The following is a 13,092-nucleotide window of genomic DNA, read 5'->3' as shown; positions in this document are numbered from 1 at the left end:
AATGAGTGTGTGCTTGCTTGTTTGTTGCCCTGCCCCTGGACAGGACTGGCGACCTGTCCAGGGTGTACACAGCCTTCGGCCCAAAGACTGATGGAGATAGGCACCAGCTTCCCTGCGACCCACAATGGAAGAAGCGGTATAGAAAATGACTGACTGACCAAATTACACTTACTAATTAAGAGACTTGGCACTGGCTTTATTTAAGGGTATCTGATTAAAGGGGGGATGAATACAAATGCATATCACACTTTTTTCTGATTTTTATTTGAATAAAAATAAAAACTATCTATACATTTCAATATTATATGATACTTTGAATGTATTTTGGGCGTAGATCTAAAAATATGGAATAACCCGCTTTAGCACTCTCTATCAAGATATTTGGATCCACCGGTGAAAATGAATAATATGGAAGAAGCGGTACAGAAGATGACTGACTGACTGTTTTATAAACCTTTAAACTACTGTCACTTTAGCTTTAATGACTATGTCCACTGAAGTATATTGTTATTTATACATAGGATACTCGGTAATGGTTCTGTTACTAATTATGTATTATGTGAAACATGTATTGCAAAATGGAAAATGGGAAGCACGTTCAGCTGAAGCAACTGACCAAAGAAAAGGTTAAAATGAATAGAGTGGCTTTTATTTGGATTGCTTTCAAATTCTTTGTTCTGGTTGCAGCATATGCTATAAATAAAGACGTTGCAATTTAAGTGTAGGATTATAGTTGTTACTGACCATGGTTGTCCTCAAGAACTAGATGCAGTCCAAGGTTCTGTTCAGGGCTGAGCTGCCAGAGGGTACTTGTAGCGGTCAGATCAAACACAAGCCATCCCTCATCTGAAGCCCAAACATCTCGTTGGTCCAGCAGCAACAGCTCCACTTCACTGGAAAAGCCAAAATGTAATGTTATATTAAGTAAATAACATTAGTTTCCACATATGGGGTAACCTATTAAAAATATCATACTCTATCAACCTGTGCCACCAGCACAGGCAGTGCAGTGTGCAGTGTCACCACAAAGTGTTTTGTTTGTAAAGCAGAACGTTTTCTTCAACAAGGTTTGCTATGATGGATTTTTTCCAACAATTTCCACTCTCCCCTTCTAGATTTGTGTATTGCACCACTACAGATTTTTAAGAAGCTGGTTCCAAAATTAAAATACCTTCAAACAATTTAATTTTTCGTGGAGACAGCAATGCACAGAGCTTTTAGCCCCACTCTGCAAGCATTATGGAAATACTCCACACCTTCTTCACTGTTTTTGGTGTATTTCCCTTAGAGCATTACAGAGCTGCATACAGCACGGACATGGATACTGGATCAATTTCTGTGTTTTCATGTGTTTTGGGGAAGTATTTGGATATGATAAAAAGATAGATCATTCTCAGAAACCAATTTTTGTGTGAACAGGGATTGAGCTTTCAGACATTCCGTCTTTGTAGCGAATTTCAAAGACAATCACACTGTTTATATACATCAAATGTGACTTGTCCTGCTGCCTTCTGGTCTGTGTGGGGTTGTCTGTGCATAACAATGGTGTTATTTTACCACCATCATCAGCCTTACTGCCCCAAACCAAGCATCCAAGTACAGAGCTACTAGCACCACAGTGGCCACCTTTTTTTATGGAAATGAAGATTTTACTCTTATTCATGCTGTTGGTTCGAGCCAGACAGCAGGTTAACGGCAGGCGTCCTGAACAAGGGTGAATGTCACTTAACAACAAGTTAGACTAAGTTCAAAACGTGCATGCTGATGTTGTTTTTCTTTAAAATCAGTGCTGTAGTCGTGTCCACGCCCCCTGACTCAATCCTTTGTAGACACCCTTTTATTAAAGCTAGAAGTCTCTTGAGCTGCAGTATGTAGTATCATCTAAGTATCTCTACCAGCTTTGCATGTCAAACCTTTGTCCATTCCTCTTTGCCAAATAGCTTAAGATCAGTTAGATTGGATGGAGAGCATCTGTGAAAATCAATCTTCAAGTGTTTTTCCACAGATTCTCAATTGGACTTAGGTCTTGACTATGACTAGCCCATTCTAAGACATGACTATGCTTCAATCTAAACCATCTAATTGTAGCTCTGGCTGTAAGTTTTGGTTTATTGTACTGCTTGGAGGTCTGGCCCAGAGTAAGGTCTTCACATATTTTTTCCAGGATTGCCTATACTCAGCTGTATCCATTTTCAAACCCGTTTCTTCAGTCCCTGCTCAGTATCACTGTATCACAGCATAATGCTGCATTCCACTATATTTCATACTGGTCATGGTGGGTAGTGTTAGTTTTCCCCCACACAGCACATAGCATGTAGGCAAAAAAGTCCAGATTTGGACTAAAGCTACCCAAGAGCATTCCACGTGTTTGCTATATTGCTTGTTACAAATTTTAAATTAGACTTTTCATGGCTTGTTAGAATCACCATACTCAGTTGCACATTTCTTTTAATCTGAGTATGCTATTTTTAATAACTGTCCAGTATTTTTTACTTATGTTTTTTTCCCTTACTCTCCAATTCCTATTTTTTGTTTTTACATTTTGTACCTTTGTGTGTATCTGCATGCTTTCATTTGCCTTTCAGATGCTGCTCATACACATATATTTCCCATCTGTGGAACAATAACATTTATTTCTATTGCATTCTATTCTTCCATTCTTTCTATTAACCATTGCTTTTTAGTGTCACTATTCCTAAGTGACATTAAAAAACACTAAGGTCAGATTTCAAAAAAATGTTATCAAGTCTACAGATCCTCCCATCTGAGTGGTGGATCTCTGCAGCTCCCCCAGAGATACCATAGACCTCTTGGCTGCTTGACCAATTCTCTCCTTGCTCAGCCTGTCAGTTTAGGTAGATGCCCATATCTTGGTAGGCTTGTTGATATTGCCAAACTCTTTCCATTTTCAGACGAAGGATTAAAACGGTGCAACATTAAATGTTCAGAGCATAAAATATTGTTTTACAACCTAACCCTGCTTTAAACTTTTATACTTGAGCTGCCCGTTGTGTTCCTTGATCTTGATGATGCAGTTTGTTCACCAATGTTCTCTAATAAACCTCTGAACCCTAAACAGAAAGGTTGAATTTGTGGATTTTGTTTACTAATTAGGGGACTTCTGAAGGCAGTTCTTTACACTGGATTTTATTCAGGGAGTTCAGGGTAAAACGTTCTTGACACAAATGCATGCACTTTTAGTATTTGTTATTTGTAAAATCATGTATAATTTCCCTTCCACCTTACATTTTTGTACTACTTTGTCTTGATCGATGACATTAAATCCTAAATAAATACAAGATTGTGATTGTATTGTATGGTCAAAACTTACTAAATCTCTTAAGTTATCTGGATTCCCCTACTGAGAGGGACTTCAGAAACCTTTTGAATTAAATTTTCTTGAACATTTTCTCTGATTATTTTTTACCCACCACCTGTGAGGATAGCTTGCCTTAGGCGTCCTATTGGCCAATTGGCCAGTGGGCAGCCTGTGAGCATAACCCTATATGGATAATATCTGACATTTTTATAGGTTGTGTCAAACGAAAATATATATTTTTTCCTTTGGAAAGTGGCTTCCTCTGATGCCAGACTGAAAGAAAATATAAATAAAAGAATTAAAGCCTATTATTCTATCATCCTGTTTGAAAAATCCAAATTGACACAGAACAAAGAATAAAAATATGTTTGCTTTTCTATGATGAAACCCATGTTGTGCTTCACATCTGGGGAGGATTTGCTGATTGTTTTGCGTCAACATGAAATAATTGATTGCTCCTTTATCAAATTACAGTTTTCACAAGACTCATTGATTGATCAGCAAGTCTGTTTGGGTTCGGGGTAATAAGGCGATAGCTCTAGACCATTTTCAACTACACTTAACAGCAAGGGGTGAGTAAATAGTGTCTGACGTTTGATGAGTCAGAAAAAGGTGTAACGTGAGGAGTTGCTGTCAAACTGTAATTGGAGATTAGTGTTTTGCATACTGAAAACGGTGAAAAAGCAAAACAGAAGCTGGCAAACAAAACACAGACAGCGAGACAGGTAGAAAATTAACCCAAAGAAAATGAACAACTTCATGTGTGAAATAGTGACGTCCCAGAGGTTTAGTGTTATTTATGGTGTGAGCTGTGTGATGAAATTGCAGGTCCCCTGAGAACAGTCCAGTTCGGATTTTGTGAGAGCAACAGTTCTCCAGACAAAATCTGTGTGTTTCTACAATTAACACTAACGTCTGTGTAAACATGTCGGGGCTGACGCTCACACAAGCCGAAATGTCGTGCGAGCCAGAGTGCTTATCTAGACCACAAGAAGATAATGGGACAAACCAGTCCAACATTTACAGCACTTAGAAGGTCAGCTGGAAAATGTTTCTAATCGCTTCACAAAGTGTGAGTGACTTAATTGATATCTGAGCTTTCTAACCTCTTCATTATGGAAGTAATAAATAAGATTAAGTTTACTGTTCCACCCTGCAGAGCTGTAGTCCAAATATGTGGTAAAAGATTAAATACATACTCATGTTAGCATCCTTTTTTATTGCGATAAACAAGTCTGGAGCAAATTTGAGCCAGAATTGTGATGGTGAAAAATCTAAAATCAGGACATGATTAAAATCCGGTTTTTTGCACTTCAATACTGCAGAAAGATTAACATGATTGTCAATAAAAGAATGCTGCAAAGCAATATGTTTAAAACTTCAATAATTAGGACTGTTGGCCTTTATGAAAATGTGATGAGCAGGAAAGAAAAGTATCATAACAAGAGGACATGTTTACCTGTCAGGGGGCCCCTGAAGGACTTGGTAGACACTGACTCTGAAGGTTTCATTCCCAGTGCGCTCCGGGATAAAATCCTTGTAAATCCTAAACTCTGCTGCCGTAATTGCCTCGCCCTCTGGAACACGGGAAATGTCAAACCGAAATGCCTGCGTGTACGGCTGGAACAGAAGATCCTGGTCCCGATTGACTATCAGATAAAGAGAGACAGCCATGATTGAATGTTTCAGGTGGCACTTATACATGTAGGTTTTCTTCAAGGATTACCTGCAGAACTTGATTCATCTTCCCGTCAGGTTTGAACAGATTTCCTGCACGAGAAAAGCACCCCCACAGTGTGACGCTGTCACCACTTTTGTGGATTTGGTAAGACTGTCATCTACCATCAGTTTAGGTGGACAGCCATGCCTTGATAGGTTTCTATTTTCAGATGATAGATTCAGCAGTGCACCATAAAATCTTCAAAGCTCATGATATTGTATATTTTTATGACCTAACCCTCTTTTAAATTTATCATCAACTATATCAGTGACCTGTCTGGTGTGCATCCCCACAGCATGATCCTGCCACCACCATGTTTTATCATGGAAATGGTGTGTTCAGGGTGGAGTCTTAGCTTTTCATCACGTATAGCATTTTGCAAGTAGGCTAAATGGACTTTTGGCCTCATCTGACCAGAGAAGCTTGCTTTACACATTCTGGGTCTTCTACATGGAACTGCAAGTAGAACTTCTTGTGGTTTGCTTTCAACACAGGAGTTCTTCTTCCCACATTTCCAATAAGGCAAGATTTGGGAGCATACAAGTAATCACCATAACTTCATCTCTGACCTGTCTGTGTTCCTTGGTCTTCATGCTGTTTGTTCATCAATCTTCTCAAATAAACATCTGCAACCTTAGATTAAATTACAAACAAATGGGCTCTATTTAGATTTGTTAATCTGATTTTTAATCACAAGATTTTGTGAAAGCCATGTATCTCTTTTTTAATTCCATTTAATTATTTTTCATTAAATGCAAACTCTGTGGGTTTTTTTTACAATAATGATTATAAATATGGAAGTTTCCACAGAAGACAATGTATTTAATAACTTTTTGTAAAAGTTTTGTTTTTCTAATCTAAAACCCCCAAAAATAGAAATGAAATAGCTGTCTTTTATTTAAAAATCAAAGCAACTTTCCTGTAAATATCTAAATGTCCAAAATGTTTTTAAAAGAGGCAATGCATATTTTGCAGCTCTAAACCAAACTATATGTAGCCAGATTGAAGGCAAAACTGGCTGTTTGAATTTTAAAAGGGTGCTGATCCCAGGTCTATCCCATAAAATATCAATAAAATATATTAATCTTATTGGGGATAATGTAATAAAAAGCAGCTTATTGTGGTAAACCAGTTAGTGGTAAACTGTCATTTATTTAAAAGTTTTTCTGCTGGGTGTTTCTCTTCCAGCAACCTTGGAACCACTTTGTCAGAAATAGGAAAATCCTGCTTCTATGAGTGGAATGACTAATCTAAACATCATTTAAGTCAAGTCCGCCTTAAATGCCACTATGGGGGAGATGAAAACACATTCATGGCTCACTTTAGCTTTCCGTTTAAAATCGCACACATGTGCTGTACCACAAGAAAAGGCCTGTTCAGGCTCTGCCCGGAAAACCGCAGCAGCAAGTGCACTTCCACTAACGTACACATAAAGTATGGAAACCCACACCAATTCATGTGTGCCTTCACTCCCTGAGTCTGCTCCCACCACACCTCCATAATCATTTTGTAATGCATCACCATGCAGTGATTTCCTTTTGATTGAAGAGAAGAAAGCGGAACTGCAGTAACTTGTGGCACCACAAAGTTTCCACCCATTCTAAAGGCAGCTGAGGATCTCCAAAAAGAAGTTCCCACCAGCTCCTCAGCCATCTAATGTGATGTTTTATACAACATTAGCATCCAGGTGTACTCTTAGAAGGAACACTGAGGATCTATCACTCTTTGTGGTGTGCAGACTGAAGCACCAATCTTAAACCCATCCTTCCTTCTCGCACAAACCATGACATCATCTTTCATTCCCACTGATAGTTTGTGAATGTTTGGGAAGAACATCCTCCATCTTCACATGACCTTGATGCTAAAATCCAGAATGTTTTTTATGGCACCCCACAATGAGTCACAGTCTTCTAAAAACCCTCTTAACAACATAAAAACACACACATGCCACGAGCACTGAACGCCGCATTCTAAACCCTGCTAGTCATTTGTTTGACCACAATTAAATGCTGCAGGGGGAACGAGGGGTGATTTTATGAAAGCAATAATTGCTTGTAAGGACTTGGTGTGTTTACGTTTGGGCCCATTAGCTGCACAGATCAGACCTCAGATATGCAAACTTCCCTCTGGGAGACATTTCAACACTACAGATTGCTCCTGACACTCCAGGGCCACACAGCAACACAGCTATCATTAACCTGTGGCAAGTTTATAGTAAATCCTTTTTTTACAGAGTGGGAGGCTGTAATATGTAAGATGAATATCTGTTATTTGATAATTTATGAAATTGTGAAACTTGTATTTGTTTTAGAACTACTAACATTCTGGTATAAGGAGAATCAGCAATTGTTTTTGTTTTCTGGAAACTTTCACAATGATGTTTATATTCATATAAAAACAATCATTAAATATACCAGTCATAAATAGAGTAATAAATGAGTAGATACATGATGTTTTATGGCACCATAAAACTAAATCTTGAAATCTTCCTTTTTATAATCATCTTAGCAGGATAAACTCATTTCTTCCAGCTTTTGGTCAAAAACTATTTCTTGACTCAGCTGTATTTTTTCGAATTCAGCATCTGTTGTACTCAAACGTTTTTCTTTATGTTTATTAGGGTGTGTTTTGATCAACACTGAAGGTAATAAATGGAAAACTCACCCTAAGTCTGCCACAGAGCAGCAAGGTTTTGGTCAAAAGCTACAATCTAAATTCTGCTGGAAGTGAAGAAGTTGGTCTAACACAGCCAGGTTGGGTTAGGTTTTCAACCTCAGTAATAGGTTAAAGGGACTAATGTCTAAAGTTAGGGAGATAGTTTGGAATTCTTTAAAGTTATTACATTAATTGTTCCCTTACCTGTAGCAGGCAAATCCCACAGTGAGTTTGCAGAAAAGTGAATACATCCTCAGAACAGCCAGTCTAACCAACCTATTTTAGCCCATTTCAACTAATTATACAATTCAAACTGAAAGTGTTAACCTGCCTGTATTTTCACGAGACACCAGAGTTTAGTTGGGGATGTTTTCTGGGGGATTATATAAAAGATATCCTGTCTATTTTGACTTTCTCTGTGGTTGTGGACAAAATGGAAATGGCACAGAAAAAGGATGCTCTAGCATTAAGTCAATAGCCAGACCACCAAGGCAACCGCAGCTGTTGTTTGTGAACATTAGGTTTCTTAGGTAAGAAAATTCTTTTTTACAATTAGCTATAGAAACATATCTTTTCTCCATGTCTGAACCAAATGTAGGACTGAATCCTGTCAAGATTTTAATGTTTCAAATAACGGTTTTTGTCTTTCATCATTTTGTTTTATTACATGCTCACTGGGCTCATCACAGAGCGCTTTAAAATTCTTCCATAGGGTGCCAGTTTGTTAGGTCTCCAACCTACTGATAACAGTTTTTTATGACTTCTACTACTTTTCGTGTCTAGCTGTTTTTGATAGCACTGCATAACAATGTAGCAATGTACTTGAGTGTGTATGTAAAACACTCCTCTTCTAGAGAATTACGTTCATTTATTTACCACCCGAAACGAACCTTGGCATCAATCTGTCACATTAGTTCATGAGCTTTATGGAAGGTCTTGAAATGATTGTAAAGCCACCGAGAAAAGATGCCTTTAGCTAAATGTGGTAAAGCAAACAGCTGGGCGAAGTGGGCTTAAAAGAGAAATACTATCCACCCATGTTTTTTTTGGGGGGTTTTTTTGTCTTTTTTTTGTCTGCTTCAGAACTCTTCAAATATGAAACCGCATGAATGCGCCTTTGGTTTTTAGAAGCCTGTTTCCACTTCTTATTAGCTACAGTTCAAAGTTCACAACCGGGGACATGGCATGAGATGTTCTCACAATGTCCAACTGCTTTACTGTACTTGTGCTAAGTAAAACACGCAAATTTAATCACGCTGATATACTGATATAAGGGGCAAAAACTAGCTTTAGCCTCTCCACCCAGTCCACGCCCCGAGGCAGGTTTCCTGGAGTAACAAAACAAGCACAAGCACCAAACCGCCTGCTGTTTCCCCACAGAGACTTCAGAGCTTTCATCTCCAAGGCAAGCATTAGGATTCCTCTCTTTATTAACTCAATACCACACCAGTTTCCCCCATTTCTTATTTTCCACCAGCCAATCACAAACCATTGGAGTACAACGCGCAGCAACGGCTGAGATAACTACAGTAAACTCTCCAGGGGCTTACAGATAGGTGTTCAATTGTAAAGTGAACAGAGAAATCAGATATACTGTATGTTGTCAAACCATTTACATCTTGGCTTGGAATGCATAATTATTTGTCTCATCGACAGTGACCCAAAGGTCCTTAAAAAACCATAGCTAATGATGTACTGTTATATATTTTGGAAAGAAGTACACTGTCCTTAATTTATACAGTTTTATGTATCAGGACACAATAAGAATGATCTGCATTCTACCAAGTTTTAAATTTATTTCATTCTGACCTCAAATGTACAAAACCACACAACATATTCCACACCCTCAATATCTATTAAATATATATGAGAAAGAGAGAAGTTGTACGTGAAAGACTAAGTACACACTTGCTGCTTTCATTGGATTTAAGGAAACCAGGTGTTGCTAAGTGAGTATCAGCAATTGTGACCACCCCTGAAAAACAAAGCTTGCTGCTTTTGAACATACAGGTGTGTTAACACAATACCATGAAGAACAGACAACAGCAATGAGGAATTTTACAGAAGCACTTGTTGCTCCCAATCAATCTGGAAAGGGTTATAAGATCCCAATTATTCTTCATGGAGAAACATCATTTACAAGTAGAAAACATTTGGAGTATATGCCAATCTTCCCAACCATGGACATCCTAACACCAAAATGTCTGACAATGCAATGCTCAAAGAAATTGTAAAAAAAAACTGAGAACTCTAAATCTCTGCATACTAAATATGTTAAATGTTTCAATGAATTACAGTACAATTACAAATAATAACAAAAGGTTTGAAAGATGGATTGTTATTTAGAAAGAGATGCCACAAGCAAGAGTCTACTTTCCAAAAAAACTAAAGCAGGACAGTTTGGGTTTCCACATTTGTGTTACAATGAACCACAAAACCTCTGGATCCATCACAAACAGTGCCATGTACGGTGAAACCTTACACAGCTGTTAACACGGTGGTGGAGGGGTGATGATTTTGACTTGTTTTAGAGGTACAGAACCTGAGCTCCACTAACTCATTGGAACATGATCTCCTCTGAATATCAAAGAATTTTAATGTGAAAGGAGAAGCCATCTGTAGCACAGCTGAAACAGCTTATGGTTGGTCATGAATTTAACTAAACTCCCAAACACAGCAGTGGGCCAAAATTCATTCACAACATTCATATAATAACAAAGTTGGGTATTATATTAAAGTCAAACAGAAGACTACTACTTCGGTTTATTTTTGTTAAAGGGGATTCTAGAAGCCACTGAATTGTGAATGTGATTAGGTTTTCCACGCATGACTTTTATCAGTTTGGCTTTAGTGAAATCTGGTGTTTTTTTGTGCTTTCTTTAATGCTTGATGTTAGATGGAAGCATTTTTAGAACCTGATTAAGATTTCAACTCAGTTTATCATGACCTTACATGTAGAAACTGAAAAGTGTTAGAGGGTGTACTTTCTTTATCACGTCTGTAACTTAGTTGTGATATTGTTCTTATTGGATGAAGTTAGATTTTAAAGATTAAAGATTAATTGTATACTATGGAAATACATAAATTATTTGATGAAGATACTTTCATGTGTTTAAAAAATTATAATCTTACAAACGGGGAATTTAAAAGATGACTTGTATTGTAAATTGTTATAAATATCAGTGGAAACACTCACTGAGGTTGACGAAGCTCATCACCGTGTCTGCGTCGTCCAGGAAGCGGCTGTCCTGTGGGCTCACCACTGCTGAGGCCTGACCCTGTAAAACCGCCTTGTACTGCGAGTATCTGTGCGGCTCTGGCTCCGTGGAGATGGTGTACAGATCCAGCATGAACATCGGAGCGGCGTTGTGTTTGGGGTGAGCGTGCGGCCGCGGGCGGTGTGGCAACCCCAGGACAGAGAGGATCTCCCGCTGGATCTCCCTGCGCTCTTGGGTCCGCAGTCTCCTCTGGATGAAGCTGGAGCGCACCTCGTTGTCCAAGGTGAAGTTGGAGAAGGAGACACGCGTGGCCAACACGCAGGAGCCCCAACACGACAGCAGGAAAAGAATGGTCGCCACTGCGCTTGCCAGCATTTTGTTAAGACCAATTTTTTACGCACGGCTCTAACCGGTTCAAATAAGACGCTGGAGATTCGATCCACTCCTTAGGTACTCCTCGGACATGTGCGGAGAGTAAAACACGCCTCTCACCATCAGCGCGGCGTGTCATTCATTCATAATCACCCTTGCGCAGCTGGTTGCCGTGATTCCGCCGTGCGCTCCTCCGACTGCTACACGGGGAAATGATTTTATTGTGGCGCTACGTCCAGGGGAGGAGCAGCAGCGGTTCAGAAAAGGATAAGCTACACTGATAATAAAGCTACAATCTGACCTACACAATTGGTGTAACAATTTACAGACTTTTTTTATGGGTAGTTTTATTGCAATAAGATAATGTGAGTTTAACAGACAACAGACACCTAAATAAATTACTCACATTTCAATCAATTCCTAAAATGTACTTATTGAAATAAATCTGTTAAATTCTAACAACTTATTACAATTGTGCTTATCTGGTTTGTCCTCCTATGTTAAAAAGAAACCAAAAATATATATTTATTTTTGTGCTTAAGGCAAACAACATTAGAAACTTTATATATCTTTTTAACAAGCGGGCATGTAAGCCATTTCCCTGACAACCAAAGATAATAATGGGTGGGACTGGCCCCAATGCAAATAAAGTTCAGAGCTCTGATCTGGGAGCGACGTCACACCCGAGTTCAGTGCCTTCAGGTTGCAAATTGGTTGTTTTGGTGACAACTGCATATCCCAATAAAACGGAGAACAATAGTTCCCTCCTCATTTCATACACTGAACCACAAAGTGAAATGTTCACAAGTACAGTAGATATTTAACATCTTTCTGCAAATGAGACACAGGCTGTTAAAGGTCCTGATAAACTGTCAAATCCTTCACTTGCACTGCATTATGTGAACAGCCGTATTGGATACAAAGCTCGAATTTGATTGAAGACTTTCGGCTTTACCACTAGACCTCAAGGGCATTGTATTCCAACTGGGAACTCAGAAAATACAAACTCACTAACTAGGTACAAACAGAATGCACCATAAAGGCGCTGTCCATTGGCACCGTAGGTCTTAGGAAAGTAATTAATCATTAATAATAAATCCCTATGTAAACACATCAGCCTTAATGCTCTCTACTGGATAGGCACATGCCAAATGAGTATAATCTGACTAAATCTACATCCTGCATTAAATACAAAACAAAATGTTGTTGTTTTTTTTTGTTTTGTTGTTTTTTACAAAAACACATCAGCTAATTACAGTGAAATCTAACTGTTATTAAACATTACATTCACCAAATTCTTTAATAGCTAAGATTTAATACTCTCTTTTTATAGAGCATGGAAAAGACGCTGCGAGTGGCAGACATAAAGTGCTATTTATCTTAAATGGAGGGGTGTGGACCTTTGATGTTCAATTGCAGGCTTGTGTCAGTGTGCCTTATAGTTTGGATAAGATCATTCAGGTGCTGATCAAAGCAGGATCTAACTGGATCAACATTTATTTATTTACGGCCTTAAAAGCCATTTCTTTTACATTCAGGGGTCTGTGGCCAGTTCTTACACAAAACTCTGTCTGTCTTACCGATAAGGTAGTTTGATTGTTGTGAGCAATCTGCATTGAAAAAGGACAAATCCCTTAATCCCCTTTACAGCAGAAAAATTCTTTGAACCTAAGCAATAAAGGAAGGCCCGCCTTCATTACTGAGTGATTAGCAGTGGTCCAGGTACATGATGGGACATGCCAGTTTCCTTCCAAAGAGGCACTGCAACACTTTACTGCAACACACAAAGTATCACATTAACAAAAAAG

At 38.6% G+C, this 13,092-nt stretch overlaps 1 protein-coding gene across 2 annotated transcripts in view; it reads right to left on the bottom strand.

The window, feature by feature from the left end:
* The window catches only part of LOC124857159 (bone morphogenetic protein 7-like), a 47,849-nt gene extending 36,355 nt beyond the window's left edge, over positions 1-11,494 (bottom strand). Inside the window, exons 1-3 of one of the 2 annotated variants that reach the window (XM_047348295.1) lie at positions 10,891-11,494; positions 4,779-4,968; positions 745-893 (exon numbers count right to left, since the gene is read on the bottom strand). In XM_047348295.1, coding sequence (XP_047204251.1) covers positions 745-893; positions 4,779-4,968; positions 10,891-11,287 — 736 coding nt within the window. In that variant the 5' untranslated portion in view covers positions 11,288-11,494. The remainder of the gene's footprint in view (positions 1-744; positions 894-4,778; positions 4,969-10,890) is intronic. The other variant, XM_047348296.1, reaches the window with a different exon arrangement.
* Positions 11,495-13,092: the final 1,598 nt, after the last annotated feature.

This window comes from Girardinichthys multiradiatus, chromosome 20 (genome assembly GCF_021462225.1).
Source record: "Girardinichthys multiradiatus isolate DD_20200921_A chromosome 20, DD_fGirMul_XY1, whole genome shotgun sequence".
Classification (NCBI taxonomy): Eukaryota; Metazoa; Chordata; class Actinopteri; order Cyprinodontiformes; family Goodeidae; genus Girardinichthys; species Girardinichthys multiradiatus.
This window is presented reverse-complemented; position numbering and strand designations above follow the sequence as displayed.